Genomic DNA, 22,565 nt, shown 5'->3' with positions numbered 1-22,565 from the left:
AAACAGTAAGAATGGTCCCTTTCCTATAAGGGAACAGACATTAATTTTTTAGACAGAATTCACAAGTAGAACATTGAAGTAGAATTCCATTTAAGTACATTTTTTAATAAGTTAATTCTAAATTACCCAAGGAGACCTGACTTTCAAAAATGATATTGAGAAGGCTAGTCTAAATTGAGATAAAATGCCTAAGTTCTATAATTAAAAAGGCATCATAACCACCTAGATGAGGACTGCCTTAATACATTACCATCTTTCAACTCCATACTTGAATATTTGAAGAGGAATTTTCCTCTTGTCTCCCTCTGCAGTGAGTGACCTCCCAGACGCTATACTGCCTCTGTCATGTGCTTGTTACCATTTCTTTCTCAACATGTAACTAGACTTTCTCTGAAAATTTCTAGCAGGTTTTTCAAGGCTCTGTAAGCAAGCAGCTGAATTAACATACTTGAACTATTTATGTGAGAACTCTCCAAACTTAGACATAAGACAGTGATGCAGAACTACTGTTCCTAAGAGACACTACACAAACTTTGCTGAAGTAAATTAATCACGCTATTACCACAGAGGACTACAGCACACACCCAGTATGCTGACAGTTTGTAGGATTTCAAAACAGGTTTTGTTTTTTGTATTTTTTTTGTTTTGTTTTAGAGAAATTGTAACTCTCTGCATGGACCAAGATAGAACAGTTACACTACACTAAAAACACCACTGAATCATATGTCCCGTCATTAGGAAGTCTTCCAAAGTTGGATTAATGGTATTTTCTAAGACATATGAAAGCCACCTATTCTTGCTTTGCTGTTTCTGTGGTGGTATGTCCCTGCAAACCAGTGTTCAGCTATGTCTTGTTAGGCTTTTACGTTCATAGGCATAACTGCAGATGACATGTACGCAGGATGAGGTTGGCAAGGGGGAAAAGTGACTTTTCACCAAACATAAAGTAACAAATAACTCATTCTCCCAAAATGCTGGAACTGATGGGACATGAGAGATCGTGAAGATTAATGTAGTTAACAGCAAGGGGCCTGTAAATAAACATAAACCTTGCTCTGAAACTAGAAGTCTTGGGTCCCAGATGTTCTCAACAGCTTAAATCCAATTCATATATGATGGTGTGTGTATGGAAAACAGGTAATGAAGGTATTTAATGTAATATTATTTTCTTTATAATGTTTATAAGCCTAAACACAAGCCTGTTTCTAATAGAATCAGAATGGTCATAGTTGGAAGGGACTTTAGAGACCATCTTGTTCCACCCCCTGCCCTGGGCAGGGACACCTTCTACCATACCAGGTTGCTCCAAGCCGCGTCCAACCTGGCCTTGAACCCCTCCAGGGATGGGGCAGCCACAGCTTCTCTGGGCAGCCTGGGCCAGGGGCTCACCCCCCTCACAGCAAAGAATTTCTTCCTTCTATCTATCTACTCTAAATCTACCTTCTAACAGTAGAAATGAACAAAGTACTAATGGAAAGGAGGAACTTTAAAGCTGAGGTTATTGTCACAAAAATAAACTTCTACTTTGAGAATATGTGAAATTACTGACAGTGCAAGAGGTAATACAACATTAACTAAAACAATCGTGTACATAAAAACACATTACAAGATGTACAAAATTTATCTTAGGCTGCTCAGAAAACGTTTTGAAGGCGGGGGTAAGGGAAAAATTATCCCTCCCCTCAGAACTACCACCGTTAGGACTCCTTCAGGGTTCAAATTCCTACTGAATCTCCCTGGAGTTGGCGAACCCGCTGCCTCAGCCACGGTTTTCCGGCAGGCACGCATGCCTACGACGCTCATGAGGCCCTCGAGTCGGGGCCGCCAGCCAGCCGCGTACCTTAAAGCGCTTTTTTCAGTCACAAGCGCCCAATTTCTGCTCACGTCTTTGCTAAGGAAACACCCGCCGCTCTCCGGCGCGCAAACTCCCCCCGCCGCCTCAGGAGGCGCGCACGCACACAGCGCGGCGGAGCGGTGATGGGACCGGATGCCCTCGTGCCGCTCGTTATAGGTTAAAACAGGGAGGACGCGGATTCCGTCCCGCGCTCTGATTGGCTGGGGACGGAGAAGAACTGATCCCCTGTGTGCCCGAGGCTCGGCGGAGGGATTGACTCAGAGGGAGGAGTGGGGATCGTCGCTGCGGACGGGCATTGCCGAGCTCTGATTGGTGAGCGTCCGTGTCACCCTGTGATTGGCACGGTAGGAGGCGGGCACGCGGCGATTCTGCGCCTGGCGATTGGTGAAATGCCGGGAGGAGGGAGAGCCGGCGCGCGGCTATTGGCCGGCCGGCCGCTCCTCCCCCTGCGGAGGCGGGTTCAGGCGCAGAGCCTTGCGATCCTGTCAGTGTGGGAGCGGCGCTCCGGGGAGTGTGTCGCTGCGCTCCTTTTTCCCAGCGCGGCCTTTCACTTTCCTCCCTCCCCCTTCCTCCCCTCCCTCCCTCCTTCCTCCCCTCCCTCGCCCTTCCCGCTTCCTTCCTGACGGCGGGGGGGGTGGTCTCCCAGCCTCGGCTGAAGCGTGATGGGGATGGCCGGGCTCTTTTCTCTCCTTCGCCCTGCGCTGCGCTGCTTCGCCGGCTCTGCCGCTTCCCCCAGCTGCTGACAGCGCCGGCGGCCCCGCGCTGCCCGTGCCCTGCGGATACTCCCGCCCGTCCCGAGGTGAGGGGCGGCTTGCGCTGAGGGAGCTGGGGTTAGTAGGGGAGACGAGGGGGGGAACGGCTGGGCGGCGGGGCGGGGTGGATGCCGTAATGCGGTGGAGGAGGCGGGGGCTGCGGTTCGGCTGGGGGAACGGCGGGGGGCGCCACGGGTGGGCTGGGGCCTGGGAAGCGGGGCGCGGGGGGGCAAGGGAAGTGTTGGCAGGACAGGGTGTCCCGGCGCTGTCAGGGTAGCGGCACAAGGGCGTGGGGCCCGCCGCGGCCTTTCCTCGCCTCCATCTGCCCGATGCATATACTTGTCCCCCGGGACGCTTGCTTCCCCTTTCCCCCGAGCCATGGCGGTGCGGCCGCTTCCCCTCCTTTTCCTCCTCTGAATCCCGTCCGCTGCGACGGTAGCGAATATCGCCGCGTTTCGCCGTCCTTTTATCTCCTTTGTAGCTCGGATGAGGCGGAGACGGTGATTGCGTGTTCAGGAGGGAGGCAAAGCCCCTCAACCAGGTGGAAGATGCAAGAATGTAAAAGGATTGTGGTTTTCAGGGTGGTTTTTTTATGGACCTGTAGGTAGTGGATCTGTCCCTGGATTCAGTACAGCACAATTACCCAGGCAGCCATATTGGGATGATGATCTGACAATCCTCTGAGCTAAGTCAGGAGGCAGGCGGCAGGATGACAGGCCTGGTAGTTTTGGGGTCATCGGCAGAATATGGGTATTAAACTGAGATTGGAAAACTAGAATTCACCAAGAAGCAGATGGTGAATTTGTATCTGTTCTCTGAAATGTAAAACACGTTTGTACCAAATTTTAAAGTATATTTCTCTTCCCTTCTAGCTCCTCCCTAGCCCAGTTCTTTTTGTTATTGCACAATACAGTACATTGGTGTGTTGATAAATAGCCATATGTTTCTGTGATTGGATTTTTCATGCACTGCCAAGTTCTGCACCCATGTTTTATCTGGCATCTTCACTGAGTATAAAGATAGTATTTCGTAGAGTGTGAGTTCAGTTGATATATCAGACTGTCATCACTACCTGATCCTTAGTGGACCTAAAATTGGATTCGCTGTGGTCTTGTTCATAACCCCCTGCTGCTCTGAACAGCTGTTTTGCTAACTTTCCATATACTGATCTCTGTCCTAGTTCATTTTCTTTCTTTAGAGCTGTGGTACTGATTAAGTTACAAGCAATTTTTTTGTTTAAAAGTTAGTGTATTCTCTATACTTGTGCAAATATGACACGAGGGCTGGCTATGTTGAAATAAAAGCGATGCTTCTCCAATTCTGATGTGTGGTGGGTTTTTGAATTTTTTTAAAAATTTGATTTAAACTTTATTTGACTGTAGGGATACAGATGCTGAACACTGTTTTTGTAACTACCTTGAATGTGTTGCAAGCGTCTCTGAATATATAAATAATAATTTGACTCTAAAGCCCTGTTCTGCTTGTAACTTGATTTCAAACGGTAGCAATATGTTCAGTATTTTGACATTGCATACAAACTGGTTTGGCAGAACTTTCAAATACATCCAAGGATCCAAGTCTTAATGAACAGCTTGTTTCTTTAAACATTTGTGTGAAAGTCCCAGTCTAGTTACAAGTGCTGAGAGATGTTGGGGATTGACCAGCATCATTGGGTTTGTCGGCTTGAATAACTGAAACCAGACGAGGTATTTAGATGATTTGGTTAATGACACACTTTAATATTAAAACCTCACTGTGTGACTTCCATGGTGGATATCTTTTAATAAGAGTTTAAAATAAGTGTAAAAATAATATGTAGGGTTTGCTTTTGTGCTGGTGGAGCTCACTAAACAACTCAAATATTATCTGCCACCTGGTTTAGAGCCAGGGGTATATCATGTCAAAGACTCGAGTATGCAGTTCCCTTCTTTACTCGGTTCCTGGTTGGATTCATACAGACAGAACGTTAAAAGATACACTGCTGGTAGGCTCTTCCCGAGACATTAGGAGAATGATTCATTCTAGCATGGATGGCAACCTTCTAAGCCTGTAATAAACATATAAAAGACAGCTTCTTGTTTTTAAAGATTCTTCTTCTAAATCTGAACCACAAACTGTATTGCACATTTTGTTTTGTTCTGTTGCAAGTTACGGCTCCTGTTACCACTCTGCAGACAGCATTTTGTAGCAGTAAGTGACACTACTGGGAAATGTGAACCCTGAAAAACCAGTTGCAATTTATTATCTGTGATGCTATGCAACTTAGTCTCATTTTGCCTTATCATTCTGTATGGCGAAGGCAATACTGCCTTTATAAAATGTTACAACCAGTTAAAGTTGCTGATAAATGGGGAAAAAAAACCCAAAACACTCAAACCCCCAATAACTTAAATTTATGGGAAGCTTGGAAAAATATATTGGTTCTGGTTAATTTTCTTATTAATGAAAATTGAATCTTGCATAGCGAGATGGTATTCAAAACATCTGAAATCCTTGTGCAACTACAAGTAGGCATTTTGCTTCAGCTATGAAAAATAGTAGAGTTGAGAATGAATGAGATGTAAAATTACACTTAAAATTACATTTAATTTTGTATTAGCATAAAAATTAGGGTTGGGAAAAGTTGATAATTGCAAAAGTCTAGTAGTTAAATTTTTATGCTGTTGTAGGTGATTTTGTGACCTGTTCTGTAAGAATTTCTTCACAGCTCTATATCAAACAGGCCTTTCATTTAGCTAGTGCATATAGAGTCTCTGGCAGTGTGCTTTTCATGCTTTGTTATTGTGAATATCGTGTTCAGAGGTACTCAAGAATTATTTTAAGTATACGATTCTTTCACTCCTTCTGTTTCCTGATTTCCTAGGTATGCTAGTTATCTGTAGAAATTAATGTACTACTGAGAGGTATTTCTGTGAAAACATCAGAAAAAAATCTATTTATGTGTGTAAGAAGGGACAATAATCTCCCTACAATTCATAAAAAAAAAAACAACCAAACAAAAAACAAACAAAAAAAACCCAAACAAACAAACCAAACAAAAAAACCCCCATTAGTTGTGTTTTGTTGTTTTGGATTTTTTTGTTTGGGTCTTTTTTGTTGTTTTTTAAATCCCCTTCATTAACTTGTGGGAAGTTGGCAAAATAATGGTTTTCACATTAATATGGATAGATGGGTAAAAGAAAGATGAGAACCACTAAGCTGATGTCAGGTAGAGTTTCTGTGATGTGTTACACCCTATGAAAATTCCACCTACTCGTCTTTTGCAATCTGACGAAGTAAACTGTGTCACTGTGAACTTATATAATAAAAGAGATTTTGCACTTGATAGATTTCTTAAATTGTATTTCAGAAACAGAATGTTTACTGGTCGTGTACAGTAAAATTCCTGTTTTCTAGCAGCAATATTCAGGGGCAGTTGAATAATACTCCTGTATCAGGATTAGTATTGTCCCTCAGCGTTCATGTGAGGGCACAGGTACTTATGCAAGGGTCATGTTAAGAAGAGAGAGCAAAAATTCCTCACGGTATGTACTCAGGAAGAAGGTTATAATGAAGCTACGTGTTTGATACACTTTGTTGCATGAAAAAGTAGTCACCTCTGAGCAACAGTGAATAAAGCAGTCCTCTAAAACAACCCAGAATCTCTGTTAGACACTGAAGATCCTGCAAATTCATTCACATTGCTTCTTTGCTCTATTCTATGTTTAAGTTTTTAGTGAAACTTCTTAAAATTCTGTACTAACCTAAAGTTGACTGTGTGGTTGTCTCATGAATCATTATTCTACTAGTTTGCTGTACCACTGACATTGAAATTCAGTTGGCTTTTTCCTAAAGACATTCTTATTATTCTAGTCTGGTGAGAATACCTCAGGTACCTGCTAAAATAAGGAATGCTTTAAATGACTTGTACTTGGTGGAGTAATTTAATTTCTGCCTTCACCATGTGATGGCATTAATGAAGTAATGCAGTTTTATTAAAAACTTCTTGTACCGTGTGAAGATGTGTCATAACTTGAATTAAGGATGTATAAGTATTTTTACGAGCTGCAGAACTTACTTCAGAGCTGAAATGCTTCTGCTTTAGATCTGATAGTAAGTTTTGTACTTTTGTGGCACTGTGATTGCGACCCTGAAATAAAGATTTGATTGGATGTGTGGTTTATAGATAACCAGGAAAGAAGATGCCAAGATTTCTGGGCCATGCATAGTGACTTGTGCAGGGTAGAGTTCTGCCCATGTTAACTCAGATTCAATATAGAAGTGTCTGTGTTGAGTCAGACCAAAGATTCATCTGGCCCTGAAGCCTGTCGTCAACACTGGCTGTAGCAGGTATTTAGAATATAAGGATAAGTCAACCATGTAATCATGTTTTCTCAGTATAGTCTTCCAGGTTCTGAGAGTCTGTGCTATGGAGGCTTTCCTAGCCAAGGGTGGTAGCTTTTTACTAGATCTTGATGGCTTTTTCTTTGAATCTATATTATTGCTTTTTGAGTCTGTTTAACTTCAGTACTGACGGTATCCTGTGGCAATAAGTTAAACTGCTTAATTGTAGACTGAAAAAACTTTCTTCTAATGGAAAAGGTAGGTCGAGGACAATACAATTGAACCAATCTTTATTAACCCTGCATTTCAATGCTGTCTCAGATGTAACTGGAAGTTTGGATTATGGCTAACATGGATAGCTTCCTGCCAGTTAAAGTGCTCCATCATTTGGATGCAGTAGAATTTGAACAAGTGTTTTGATAATGAAGTTGAATTTACTGCTGAGCATTTGCTGAAGATAGATAATAATATTTACCCTGAAGGCAATAATTTTTGGTTCTTCTTCTCCTTATGGAGTAGTGTGTCCTTTAATCACTAGATATACAAGAAGTTAATGAGTTTTTATTACCTTTGAGAAGAGGACTTTCCCAGGGCTGCAAAGGGTTTTTTAAGGCTGTTGGGTAAACGCTTTTCGCTGGAATGCTGTGTCTTGAGAGCCGGTGGGATATAGCCCGTCACACTTGTGTTAGTTTTAATATGGCAGCAAGGGTTGATGGCTAAAGAACCTAGATATATAGTATATGGTAGCTAGCTCATGCTGAAATCTAAGTAGCTGTATCTTTACTGCTAAAATTGGCTTTGTAAGGTTGAGCCTAACACATGTTACCACCAGATCTTCATTTTGGTATTGGCATCCCTATTTTCTGGGAAGAAAATCAAGTAATGAAAGCAAATATGTACACTTCAAAAGAACTGCTTCAATGACAGAAACTTTCGACTAGGGAGACTGTGTACAGGTGCTGTTAAGTGTGTTTAAAGTTCTGTCTTTGCAGTGACAGCTTTTGGGGGAAAGAGTGGTTACAGAGCAGAAATTGGAGTTATCAAACAACTGTGAACCTCCCTAATTTTATCAGCATTTTGAATGCAATAGCTGTGAATAACTGAATTGTATTTTTTTCTTTAGAAAACACCAACAAGAAGGATAACTTGAAACACTGTTGACCCCCTTCACATTCAATTTCTTGACTGCACTACAAGCAACCAGAATGTCGGGGGCTTCAGTGAAGGTGGCTGTTCGGGTCCGTCCCTTCAATTCCCGAGAAACCAGCAAAGAATCCAAATGTATCATCCAGATGCAAGGCAATTCAACCAGTAAGTTTATTTTAATCTTGTAAGGGAGTCTTTCTCTCTCCTCTCCCTTTCTGCTTAATCCTTTTTTTTTTGTTGTTCAAACAAAACTTGAGTACTGTGTACATTATATCATTGAGAATTGCTCTTCTAGGGAATTTCTCTTCTGAGGCTGTTATTACAAACTAGATTGTTTCTGAATTTGACTAGAAAGTCTAAAACATGAGTATCTTGATTTTTGATGTGGTTGTTTATGGTATTTGCCTGTGGTGAGTTGAGAATTCTACAGAAAGATTAGAATCCCAAAGTGAAAACTTCTTGTTAACTTCAGTGTGGGGGAATATCATGTGGACTGACAGATACAGGGATATGTTGCAGACCGCCGCATGATAATTGTTGTGGTGTAACTCCTGCTTGGGTCTGGTGCTCTAGTTCTTGGTGTGCTTATTCTGCGGTCTGTGGCTTTGTTTAGGAGCATAATTTGAATGAGAAAGCTGAGAGGGTAAGCATGTTAGGTTTTATGCTTTTGAGATTAGATGTCTAAACGACAGCAAAATAACAGACTACAATAATCTTATTTTTTTAAATAATTATTGTGGGTCTAATTTCAAGGAGAAGACTCTTCTATGCAAAACTGAGTTTGGGCACACCATTTATTGATTGATTGTTATTTATTTTTTTTTCATGCTTCTTAAAGTCAAGGCAGTATTGGTACCATTTGCTGCAGTGTCGTAGGTCATGTGTAGGCTAATGGCTTTACCTATAAACTGGTGCTTTTGTGGCAGTTTTTCATCGTTAGGTGATGGAGTAGAGTTGTCTTGTCTATAGTTGTAGAAGTAACACTCCAAGAGCACCAAGTTCCTTTGCTGTCTGATTACATGAGTATTTACTCGTGCATGTTAATGCAAAGGAGGTTGCACACAGGCTCCTCCTTTTAGTTAGCTGAGGTTGTACTTCAGCCTGCTTCTGCAACGGAATTTAAGTCCTGATTTTGTGGTTGCTTAAATTATGTACAATGTTTATGGTTTCATTAGAAGAGAGGCATCATATAGAAGAGAGCTTGCTTTTCAGTGCAGTAAATTCTTCTCTTCAGACCTTTTGTGGAATATTACCTGAAGAAACTTATTTTTTTTGGTTGGATTTCAAAATTTCCATTTAAAATGGGGGGCAGGGGGAGGGAATTTTAGAAATCATCTCATGTAGAAACAAGTGCTTGTAATCCAATGTTGTGTGCTAACTTGCATACCAAACCAGTGTAGGTGGTGGAAGAATGATAAACTCCATTAGATGGCATTTGTTATGGAACTGCCACCAAGGAACTACAGCAGCACCACTGGGTGCCACTGTAATAGATTTTCTTGCTGCTGTCATGACGTGGCAACAATAATTTCAGAGACTTAAGACTTTTGAACTCCAGGAGCCTATGAATCTCTGGCAGTCTGTCTAAATTTGAAACGTGGTGTAGACAAAAGACACTGGATCTGTTTCCGAATGGTAGAGCTGCACTACAAAGACACTGTAATTTCAAGAAACTGCATCTGTTTTCAAAAGGAGGAAAATACTTCCTGATTTATCTAGTTGGAAATTTCTTTACAACTTTTGCTGTATTTTGTGCTCTGGAAATGTTCTAATCTGTAGCCTTCTCTTTGAGTCCTGTGGTTCTGATACAAAATGGGTGATATGACAGATGGTCAGGTTTAAGTCATCAGGGGCCATTACAGATTGTGGGAAAGGGATCATTAGTTGCAATAGCTATATGTTCTTACAGTCTGTGGGCTATTTTTTTCCCAGTATTTCCCTCTTAGAGGAGAAATACAGAAGAAAGCAGTGGATGGAGGAGTAATAGTAATTTTACTTGTTGAACAGAAGGGGATAATATCATAAAAGATATGAATAAGGCATTGTTTGGTGGGGAAAAAACCTGAGCAGAAATTTTTTCTCCAAAGAATCTTCCTAACGAAGTTGTCTGACGCACATAACTTCAAGCTGAAATTCTTGTATTCTTTTAGGCTGTGTGTTAGATTTGGGGGCATAAGTACCGTTGCTATTTCTGCCAAGGATTCTTTCTTTTTCGTGATCCCTCAGTCTTTGCAGCCTCACAGTTACACTATTTAACTCCTCATTGTTAAGGTCTGAACTTGTTGGCTAAAAGCTGACTACAGAAAGTGACATTAATGGATCTGACTCTCATATCTCTCATATCTCTAGCAATTTCAAAATAAAGGAAATTCAGTAGTAATTCTAGCCTATGGAGTTCCTGTGTCATACCTTCAAATGTGCCAATGAAATGATCGAGGGTTATTTTTTCTAAGGTTCTCCAAGAAGGTTATTTTTTCATTCGTGCACTAATCAAGTTGACAGGAGGCAAATCTGAGAGGCTGGTGATACGTTGGGTAGCCACTATTTTAAGCCTCCAAGACAGTTCTCTTATCTTGGAATTAAAGCCTGATGAACTATTATGATGAACAGGGTTGATGAGGCGGTGTGAAGTTTGATACCTAAGAAGGGATTTTGACTGTTACTTGGACTTTGATTCTTTATATATTTATTGACCAAGGTATTCTACAAATCCTTTGTGGATCCTGAATTTAAACTGGGCGAGTCTGAGTTCTGTAAGGGTATTGGCTGATGTAGGCAGAGACTACATTATAGTGAAACTGAGGCAAAGTGCTAAGGATTATTTTAGGTAAAACAGTCTAGAGTTGTAGATAATAAAGTGTACCACAGGTGTACTCTATTTATGTTTTTTAATGAGCGTTTTCTGACATCCGTAATGAAGTATATTCTTGAAGTCGGAATGCCACCAGGGTTGTCGCCTGACACGCTGCTTTTGTTTCTCAGTTTTTGTGTGAATTTGGCTGTTTACAGCTTTTGGGGGTGCCCGTCATTCACAGTGGGCTTGCCAGCAAAACAGAAAATCTTCCTGGGTTGGAAAGCTTGTTCTCAATTTTGTTACACAGTTTAGCTTTGCATTAGAAGCAAAGTAAGTGTAATTTTATTGTGGACTTGAGGTCTACAACAGAATTAACTTGTTATTCTATCTGGCTTTTATGTAATTTCCTTATAGAAGGTCAAGGCCTTTAAACAAGATCCATAGTAGATCTGCATCTTTACATTTCTCAGTGTTTAAAAAAATGTAGCTGAATGAAGTTCTGTGTATGTCTTAGTCTCAGAATAAGAGAGTTCTTACAAAGGTCTTTAATCCATAATGTCGAGTGCTTACTATGAGTGATTGGGACTTCTATTTTTTTTTGTTGTAAGGATGCAAAATATGGGAATTCTGAAGTCGGTACTTGAAACATAGTGTTTGTCTGTTTTTTCTTTTGTCTAGTATACTAAGATAACATGACTAAGTTTTTATTTTTTTCTCCTTTATGATTGCAAAGGTATTGATCTGCACTAATACAATATATTGCACTTAAAGAATTGTCAGTTTTTATGTTTTTAAAATATATGTTCCAAAAACGAAATTCTGCAGTCCAGCTGAAGTCACATGTGCTGACTGCATTAAGGGGCTGGTATTTTGGCAGAAGGCCTGTGCTGCTCAGATCATATCTAATTGCAGATGGTATCCCTTTGAATGATACTGCCAAAAGTTCTTCTGTGGAAATGGAAGCAGTGGGGGTAGGAGAATAGAAGATAATAAGGAATTCTTAAAGACAGGAGAATCTATAAAATTATAGTACTTAATTTGGGAATGCAAAACGCTTTCCAAAGAAGTAATGTCACCATCAAATTACTAATTAAAAAACTCTACCAAAATAGTAACTAAATGGGATTAATTTAAGAAAAGACCATTGTTGTTTTTTACATGGTTCTTACTATCAGTTAGCTTGACACTGCCTAATACATTGTTTGTTTTATATTCTGTATATTACAGAATGTTCTCAAGTGAAACTCAGCATCAGTGGGCTTTTAAGTTGCTTTTTGTGGTCATGGTTTATTGATAAAATCCCATCTAATACTGAAACCTCTGAAATAATGCTTTTGTCTTTTCCTCTGAGATAACTTTGTTTAATTTTTTCACTCTTTAAATAAATTTGAAAATTTATTTTCTTTAAATTATTGGATAGGTGGTTTATTGTGCTCTAGGTCAAACTCACAACTGGCTTTTTGAAATTAATAATTCAAGAATAGGTCATGGTTGTCAGCAAATCTCGATTGAATATGTTTTGTCTTTAACTCCTGCTTTTTTCACTGTTTTTGTTTGGAGTGATTTATACCAATGCATCTTGCCCACAGTGTATTAACTACTTACTGTCTGTTGACTCCATAAATTACTGTTTTTGTGGTGAATGAGAAGACGATTCTGCTGTGTAATACAGGGGATGAAAGGTGGGCTGTAGATCTAAGAGTATTTTGTGTGTCAGTAGTTCTTGTACTCATTCTTGTATCAGGTTTTGAGATGTAACAAATATAAACAATGCTGTCAGCTGCTGCCTTGGATTATTGAAATGAAAAGCTGAACTATTCTATGTGTAAAACTTCCCTAGTGTTGCCTTGTTCTGGTGCTGGATTTTTTTTTTCTGTTGTTTGTTTGGCTTTTTTTTTTGGTGTAAATTATTTGATAATCTTCTGTCTGTAAATAAATAATGCATAAATAAAAACAAATGAAAATGAAGCAGGCGTTGAAGCTGGTAGCTACAAGAGAGCATTTAGATACTCATCACTAGCAGAGTGTCCAGCTAGCTTACTCTTTTAAAAAGCTAAATAAATATGTAGAAAACTAAACAATGAAGCAGGGAAACACAGAAGTATTCTACTTGGGATGTATCCTCTGCAATTGATGTTACTCTAATTGTGCACTAGATGGATGAAAACAGGTTTTAGCATCTTGTGGGTGCCAGTGACGGAGTAAAACAAAATTCTGAAACTATAGTTTATCTGTGATTGTTGTACATTCTGATTTGCCATAAACCCTATTTGTGTAGAAGTGCACCTGCACAGTCTAGGGTATCTTGGAAGATATGAGTGCAACTGGATCCTCAGGTTAGGACTGAAAATTACCTATTTGGATTCTAACTCAGTAACAGTCTCTGTGGCTCGGTAACATAGGAAGGCTTTTTTTGGACCGCTTAAGGCATTGGATGTTTAATGAAAATAGGCAACAGTGGAGTGGTCCCATCTGCTGGTAACAATAGTCACAGCTGCTGCTGTAGACATATGGCAGCTCGGTTCTAAAGCAGGCATCCTTGGCATCCAGAAAACTTTGTAAGGCATTCTGGAGTTAATTTGTAGAGGTTGAGGGGCGCGGGGGGAAAATATTTATCTTCTAATAGTTGTTTGTTTCATTTTTTCTCTCTAAGGCTTATAGACATCTAGTCTAAACATAAGTATTTAAAAAAACAATAAAATTAATAGAAAAATATCTAATTTGAGTTTCTTTTCTGTTTGGGGTTTTTGGTTGTGTGTTTGTTTTTTTTTTTTTCTTTGAAGATGTGTCCTGCTTTATGCAGTTGTTCTGGAGCAAAATAAAAATGCATGGGAAAGCAGAACTTAAGGCTTTTGATTTTTGATGTCTTTGTCTAAATTAGTGATACTTGAAATATAATACTGAAGTTGCTGATATTTGAAAAATAATGCAAAAGTCAAAACTATTGAAAGGTTCGTAGAGCAAGGTAACCTCATCAGTAATTCAGCCAGTACTTTATTTATATATGTTAACAGGAAGCATTGTTAAATTTTGCCTTTTTCATTGTTACGTAGCTCTAAAAAGTAGTAACCTCTTTCAAAGAAGCTTAATTTTAAAAGGGGGGAAGAATGGTTTGCTGATCTTTTTCATTCTGATCTAATTTTTTAACTGTTTTCTGAATGAAAAGACACCATGAATGGAAAAGAAACCCTATTGTGTATGTATGTCTAGAGGAGAATAATAAGATTGCAAGTTTGGGTTTTGTTGGTTTGTAGTATTCTATAAGCATAGTTTGGATAGTTTCACTGAGGAACTTGTGTCATGGAAATGATCTTTGGTCAAAATTACTGATGAAAAAAGTCTTTAAAGAAACTGGCTTTTATTTAGACTAGCACGGAGTACATGTAGACAGTAAAATAATGGGAATTTATGTAGCATATGCTACATCGGTAGAAAAGGCAAGCAAAAGCCTTCATTGTAGTTGTCTTGCCTAATAACTTTCCTTTTTTTTTTTTTCTTGTCTTGATTCGACATTTTCAGTGAAAGTACAGAATAGGTGGGAGGATTCATTTTCATAGATGGATTTCAGTCTTGACTCTCAATCTGTCTTCTGAAAAAGAATAATTTTAGATATCTCAAAAAATAAAAGCATACCCCATTTCTGATGAGTTGTGGCTGCCAAAAAGCATTGGTTCTTAAAGCATGTTTTGTGTAGTGTTTTTTCAACATACAACTTGTTTTTCTTTTTTTCTTTATCTTTTTTTTTAAACTGTTTCCAATTATTTATGCTTGCATCATGCATGATGAGGTTGTCTTGGCAAAATGAACAGCAGTGGAGAAAAGTCGCTTAGCACCTCCTTTGATTATTTTTCATCTGTAAATCCTCCTGACGGTGGTTAAAACTAAATGAATGCTTGTCAAATATGTTAATATTACATTGCATTCATGGTAGACGTGTTATCAAAACGGGCTATTTTATGGGGAAATAAATTGTGCATCATGTGGAGGATGCATGAATTGTCTGGCTGTTGAGGTTGAATTGGGAACTGATTGGAGAAGGAAAAAAGTACTGGAATTTTTTAAAGTGCTTGTTTTTCCTTCTAAAGCTTTTTCTCATGATTGTATAAAAATAACTTGAGAAATGTTAATTGTGCACACCGTTAAAAAAAAAAAAAGAAAAAATCTGTTTTGGAAGATGACTTTGGGGAGGTGGGAGAAGATGAAAATGTGATGATTTTTAAATGTTAGAGGTACAAATAATGAGCATGGAGCAAGACTGTGAGATGGGTAGGATGTTCCAGCTAATGTTAAATGCAGTTGGACTACATTTAAAAAACTGTTATGGAGTTAGTACAGAACTGTAGAAGAGAGAGATAATGTTACTTGTGAACCCAGAAGAGTTTTCTGTCAGTGGTGACTAAATCATGTGAAATGCTGCCCCTTCGGAATTAGTGCCCACTGACCCATAGCTAGGGCTTTAGAGATGATTCTTTTTATGAAATGCTTAAATAATGTCCCACCTTTCAGTACGCAAGTAGAAGTAAAGAAAATGCAAATTGGGAACTACTTAAAGGATTCATATAGTGAACATATCCAATCCTTAAAGATATTGAGGCTAGCAGAACTGATTGCCCAGGATTTTGGTGCTACATGTTGTCCTTTTAATGTAGTGCTGGTGTGTGTCTGAAGGTCAAAATGGCATTTGGAGAAGACCATTGGCTCTTGGAGACAGAAAACATGCGAGGAAAGAATTCATCTCAACTCCAAGTGCTCAGCCAGCTACATACATAGACCTGATACACATCTTCTGCAATAGGGTGTTTTCAGGTAATCAGTAGACAATGGGAGTTTTGGAATGGTTTTGGTTCAGTGTTTCAGCAAGGTAGAACAGTTTGGTTCGACTGGCTCTCGCTTGGTGCAGAGCCTGCTGGTATGCCCTTCTCCCCGAGCACCAGCTGTAGAGATGGTATTTATAGCACTTGGATCTGTACGAGCAGCTGAGGATGAGAGCGGCTTTCTAGCAGCTTCTGTGAGTGAGCATTTGCCTTGCTCCGGTGCTACTGAGCCTAACGCCCTCCCCCATCCAACCTTTCTCCCAGTACAGGGTTGAAATTCCACAGTGGGGAGAGAATCCGGTTGAATTCCAAATGAGCTGTTCTTAGCTTCTACTTGGTTTCCTTCCCTTTTAATGATTTGAAAAATGCAAACAATGCTTTGAAAAGCAAGCGCTGCTTTACAAGCTGGAAGTGTCCATTTCCCTTCATTTATCTCTTATAATAACAACCCTGAAAGTCTGTCTTATAAAAACAGTATAGCCATATATCTGATTGCAATGTATGCCTAGGAAAGAAGCCTGTATTAAACGTGTCTTTGGGGTGTTATTCACGTTCCAACAAATAAAGAATGCCTGCTCCACCCTGCTCTCAGTAACGAACATGTTCTCATTGTTGTCATTCCAGCCTACAGATGGCGCAGATATATTTTCCAGACCTGTGGATTTTAAAAGATTGTATATTTAATGTTAATTCGGTCTTGTGGAGTCAATTCTGAAAGCCCCAGATCTTTTATATTGGTTAAGTTGATTATTCAGACATAATAAAATAAAACTAGTGCTTATATTGATTCAAATAGAGTTTGAAGAAGGCACAGAAATGAATTATTTCATATTTATTTCCCTCAATGTTACCCCTTCTAAAGTTCCATCTAGACTAGCATGTTTTTTTAAAAATTTCTGCCTATTTCTTTACCAATGATTAATGAGAACAAAAGCGAAGACAGGACAGTGATTTTTTTTTTTGATAGCTGTTATCTCTTAGTATGTGTTGGCATTTGGTAGGATTGTGTGTTCTGTGTAGGTTACTGCTGGCACTAGGGGAATTATTGAGGCTGGTGTGAAGTCTCTCATGTGAGATGAAACCTGATTTTATTTCAGATGTAGAATTTGAAGAGGTTTTGTGCCTTCAGCGTTGACCGATGTGGTAGCAATGTGGGAATGGAAGATGTAAATGACAGAAAGCAGGCTATATTGCACGATGATGGAATTTTGGTTTCTTCAGTTCCATGTCTGACTTTCACCATTATTGGGTTTTATTTCTGATTGGTAATTGATAGTTTTGGGGTTTGTTTTTTTTGTTGGGTTGTGTTTTTTGATTTTTGTTTAAATATTACTCTACGAGTCTGTTTCCCCCCTCCCCTCCCCCCCCCCCCCCAGCACAGACTGTATATCAGTTAATCCCAGGATTTAGCCCAAGTTAATTCTGTCTGCTGGTGTTTATCTGAAGGGCAAACTGCAGTTAGCCAGTTCTTCACTGGAGCACCCTACAGTGACTAATGTGTGGCGTGTCTGGTGGCAGAATGCCCTGCAGTGTGACTCTGGTCCCTAACAGAGGTGGAGCTGTTGAATCTAGTGACTTGGTTTTAAATGCAATGAGGGATAAGAGAGTCATTTCAGTTCTTACCTCTTGTGTGCTTTGCACTCTGTCTTTCTATTTCCAGAGCTTGTTAGAAAGAATTGCTGGTATCCCCAGACACTGAACTGCAGGCAGTTTCTAACCTGAAAAATTTGTGACGTGCTGAGGAGCAGTGCTGACTGGGGTGAAAACAGATTAGGCTTGGACTGCAAATTCAGTGCCATTATAATCTGACATGAGATTTAAGTGGTTAAGAAGTAGTTTTGGTCATTCTTTGTGCCTGCAAAAATATTTATGTGGTCGAGTAGATGGGAATGGAATGAGGGGGCTGATCTTGGCTAAGCCTGCTTGCTTTTTTTTTTTCCCCTTTTTTTTCCTGTAGGTTTCCCACTGTCTGTTTACTTGGTTAGTTTTAATGGAGAATGGAAGTGTAAATCCATAAATAAAGGCTTGAAGTTGGAATGTGTTTGTGTGTATGTTTAGGAAGGGGTGAGAAGACAGATTGCTGCTTCCAGTTGAAAGTATCGCAGGAGACTATAACTTGCATGAGCTCTCTGTTGTGCTCCACGGTCTGGTTATAATTGTAAGATAAAGTGTGTATTTGAGGTGTGCTTTTTGAATTTCAGCTTCAAGAAATCAGGATTGGATTGTAAGGCAAAAACCCCAATAAAATTAGATGTCCAAAATGACAACAGGAATACAAAATAACATGTATTATAAAATATATGGGTACTGTTTCAATAGCGAAGTGGTCTTTCAAAATTTGCTAACAGTTTTTGCTGAAATGAAAAACTAGCAATTAATTTGATCTCATAGATTTGAAAGGTTGAAAGTGTATGTTATTTTTGTGTGAGCTGATACAGCAGATGGTTTGAAAAAATGTTAATTAAGGAAGAAGTAGGATGGACTGTGGAAGTAGCTTATGCCAAGAAATGAAGTTGCCTGTTTAAGTAAGGGCGTTAAAATTCAAATGTATTGTGGAGATTGGTTTGTTACTGTTGATACAGCACATCTAAAATTATAATTCCTTTATTGATTGTGCGCCCACTTTCTCCTTAACTTTTATTAGACTGTACTGCTCCTATGATATACTTCTCCTATAGAAGGACTAATTAGTTAAAATATGTGGGTCTTATGTAATGATACAAAATTTTAGATTATTTGGTGGGAAGAAATTTGTTTCAAAATTGTTGGTTTCTTTACCTTTTGGTCAGTGATATAAAACTCATAATGTTTGTAGTTACAGGTATCAAAAAAACCCAACCAAAGTAAAACAGCTAAGCAGCTAAAAAGAAATGTTTAAATTATTTGAGTTTCTGGAAATATGTGGATTTCTCCTGCTTAGAGGCACCTCAGATGGTGTGAAGCAGCTCTGTATGGCTTACTACGTAACTGTAAGGAGAAATAAGCTTTTAAAATGCAATCTGTGTCTGTAGGTTGGGATGCCAATGAGTATTAAATAAACTGCAAATTAAATGGTAATGCTGCATAGCTATTCACTAAGTGCATTTTTATTTGAATTTTGTATCAATTTATGACATAAAGTTACTTCTACTTACTCTATTTGCTTACCAAGATAGAAAACTGACGTAAAATTTATGTCTTAAGGTGAATGAAGCATATTATGCAAATTTCTGGGAATTTATAATTAAAATTTAAAAAAAAGAATAACGTGGGCATTTATCTCCCTCAACCAAATCAACAATTTGTCGAGTATTTTTTTAAAACATTAATATTTCCATGTCTCTTCCTCAGCCTTACATTCTAAAGAGAAATGATGGACATTATTCCAAACTGTGGTTGTTGCTTTGATCCCAGAAGAGTTTTTAGACACTGCAGTCAGAAAATAGTATCTTCAACTTGTTTCATCCTCTCCACACTTCTGAGTTACATACGTAACTTTTTTCAGTAGCAATGGTATAGGAGATGGTGATTTTGTAAAATACCCCTTCCAGTTTCTGGTTGGTGCAGAAACCATAACTTGTGGAAAGCTGAAAGAATCCACATGAGGTAAGAAGTTGGCTCTTGGTGAAGCGAGGGGCCTGAAACAGGGATTGAGTTTATGCGAAACTGGCTGCTGAGGTTGACTCCAACGTTCAAAGTTGCTCCGGTGCCATGCTGATGGTAACTAATTATAGCTGCAGCACAAAGCGTTAGTGTCGGTTTGCAAACAGAAAAGTTAATTGCCACATTGGACCTTTGAAATAGCAGATAAACAAATTTATTCTGTAAGATAAAAAGGCCATTAATGTGTTCCTGCTGTGATCGTCTGCTTTATTGCCTTTCTCATTTCCTGAGGCTCTGTAATTAAACCATTAGCTTGTGTACCATGCCGTGAGTCTGCTGTGGTGAGAGGAGATAGATGATGACCTATTTCATGAATCACTAATACAATTCATCTTGGCCTTGCATGGCTTAAAAAACCAAACAAAATAACCAAAAAGCTTTTAGTGTTCTTGTGGGTACCGGAGACACTGGAAACAGTCCTCTTACTTTTTTTTAATTCTATTTGTTTCCCTGTTCAGCTGAAAATACAGCTTGCTGAATAACATGGTACACAAAATCAGTGTTGCCCACAGTCTAATTTCTGCATGATCATGCTTGTTTTTTGCAATTCGGCACATGAACTTTTAGGATAGAGCTTACCTGTACTATAAGAAGTCTTTTAATTTCTTCAGAAATATCCATAAGCTTCCTTTTAAAAGTAGCTAGATTTCATGGATTTGCTTTTCCCTCCAAAGAAGATGCTTGGTGCCATAGACACCTTCAAGTTAGGTCAGTTACTTCAGTTTGAATTCCTGGTTTCTGAGCTGCCTCACCATCTTCTTTCAGGTGTCTTATCTCACATTATTGTGTATCCGATCACTTGGTTGAAACTCGGACCACATCAGACAGGACTGAAGCAAATAGCTACCCACTTGGTGCTCAGTGTTCCAAATGAAGAGGGTTTCAGTCCAATTCAAATCCGTTGAGGTCGTAATCTTATGTTTTCTCAATCGGTCAGCTCTGCTGGATTCATTTGTAGGCAGACTGAGAATTCTGTTAAACCAGTGATTCTGAAAATGGAGGATGTAGAGTCTGTGTAAGAAACAGGAATGGGGATAAACAGACTTCAGCCTTGGACTAGAAGCTGAGTGAAAAGGCTTTGACTGGCTGGCAGTGGTGAGGGACAGCACGCAGAGTTTCTGGCAGCCAAGAGGTTTTTCTCTGTCCCGTTTCTGTTGCAGTGGAAGGTTTTGGCCAGGCAGCTGCATTCCCAACCTCTGACGGAGCTGCCTTGCACGTTAATCTCCCTTTCCTGATATGCTTCTCAAGATATGCTTTGCAAAAACATGCATCCTAGAAAATAGTTTTCAAAATAGTGAGCTGGACATGGAACTTAGTGTGAAGGAGCTGAGGAAAGCCTCCCTAAGAAAATAATAATAAAAAAAAAAGGCTTTAAAAAAAAAAAAGGGCAGAGTGGAACCACTTGCATAAATCACGGAGCCTGAACTTTGCTCTTCACAAGTGTGGTGGATCAAATTTAAGCTTGAAGCGAGTAGGGTGAAGCTGTAATGCGAAGCTTGTAGTGCCTTTCCAGATGCTAAGCCTGTGATATAGCTAGAGATCTTGTCTTTCATGGGTGGTCAACCTGCCTTTATGCACAGCGAGCTGAGTGGAAAAACTAGCTATTCTGCTCCTTAAAAGTCTGGCTTCTTCGCTTGCTTTTTGGAAGTGGTGGATTTTTCCTAGAGATTTTATTTTTTTTAAAAAGAATTAATGGGAAGTGTATATTTTCACATCAGACTGGGTTTACTGAAATTTGTGCTGCTTGTTCTGTTTTCTGCTTCTGACACAGTAGACTCTTAGAAGGCAATTTAACTCGATTCCTTGGAGAGACCAAATGCAGCTTTGCCTTGACCAAGAGAAATGTCCTTTTTGTTTATAAACAACAATATAAAAATGGAAAAGAAAAAGACTGATGAATACTTGCTATTTCACTGTTGATTCTAAGATGAGACAAATCAATCATGCCATGAGATAAATAAGTGAGATCAAAGCTCTCTTTTATGATTGCTTTTGCACCTTAATGTTAAACTGCACCAATGTGATATTCAGGTAACCAATATTTTTTTTTTTTCCAGATTGCAGTTAAAAATGTGTTTCTTGGTCAGTAAAGATGTAGCTAGATTTCTGCTTGTCTTGATTCCCTTCACAGTTTGCCGGGCTGGGACTTTCCCATTTCCAGGACCATGTTGTAAATGCAACGTGCCAATAAAGGCAGTTGCTCCCCTCTTTCCCCAACCATGACTCTCCTCACAAGAAGAGTATCAAGAGTTTGGGTTAAAATGATTTGCTGTTGAGATTAAGCAATAGAATGTATATTGTCAGGAGAGGTGCTGGCTATACATTTTTTTCATGTAGCCGCTTAGAGCTGTGTTATACAGTACATAGGAATAGGCTCTAGTATATAGGAATGGGTTCTATTTATTGCTGCTTTTTTTTCTACTCTTAATGGTTAGATTACTTTTCCTTGAACTTATAGCCCAAAACAATTGAAGAAAATCTCCACTAATGTGGAGATTGGTTTTTATTTGTACCACTTCTTTTGGGTAGGAACTTCTGGGTATGAGGCATTACTTCTTCCTTACCTTTCCAAGCTTTGAAGTTAAATAATTAAATGAGAAATGAGAAGTTGCTGAATTGTAGCAGTCCAGGTTACACTGAAAAGAGAGAACTGATTTAACTTTGGGGCAGGGGATTTGTCTTCTGGGATTTGTTATTTGTTTGCTTTAACCTTAGAACTAGTTTAATAGCATGTGCTGTAGATGTACTGCTGTTTGGCCAAAACTAGTAAAGGGAAACTAAAGCCATATATGATTGCTTAGGTTACCGGTTTGTTATGTGTTGATGCCCATGTTGCTATCCAAAGCCACAAACGTTTTTGCCATTTGATACTGTACTGGTGCAAGGCATATTATTCATTGGCTTTGCATGTCTGTCAGCTTGTATAAGGCAAGAATGTGAGCACAAGGTGCATCCAAGTGAAATGGTGTCGGCCACAAGAAATAGAGTAGCAACCGTTGCTATTTGCAATCCGGACAGTGATCTTTTCTCCACATTGTAATTTTGGACAACAGCCCTGCTCAGGGACACAGCATCTGGTAGAGAAGTGATTTAATTTTATTGGGGATTCTGTAACCACGTTTTCAGAGATTTCAGCACAACATGATGTTAAGTTCACATTTGAAATGGTAAGAGATGTGGGTATTACAATTTTTATTTATCACAGAAGGAAAGGGAGAAGTCCCTGTCTCCCAGAGCAT

General features: G+C 39.2%; 1 protein-coding gene across 11 annotated transcripts in view; it reads left to right on the top strand.

Moving 5' to 3' along the window:
* Window positions 1–2,360: 2,360 nt before the first annotated feature.
* Window positions 2,361–22,565, top strand: part of KIF1B (kinesin family member 1B) — a 95,794-nt gene continuing 75,589 nt past the window's right edge. For 9 of the 11 annotated variants that reach the window (XM_063354188.1, XM_063354184.1, XM_063354179.1 and 6 more), the window contains exons 1-2: window positions 2,369–2,654; window positions 8,054–8,241. In XM_063354188.1, coding sequence (XP_063210258.1) covers window positions 8,136–8,241 — 106 coding nt within the window. In that variant the 5' untranslated portion in view covers window positions 2,369–2,654; window positions 8,054–8,135. Of the gene's footprint in view, window positions 2,686–8,053; window positions 8,242–22,565 lie in introns of all 11 variants that reach the window. The other 2 variants (XM_063354189.1, XM_063354178.1) reach the window with 2 other exon arrangements.

Source organism: Chroicocephalus ridibundus, chromosome 16, assembly GCF_963924245.1.
Source record: "Chroicocephalus ridibundus chromosome 16, bChrRid1.1, whole genome shotgun sequence".
Lineage (NCBI taxonomy): Eukaryota > Metazoa > Chordata > Aves > Charadriiformes > Laridae > Chroicocephalus > Chroicocephalus ridibundus.
This window is presented reverse-complemented; position numbering and strand designations above follow the sequence as displayed.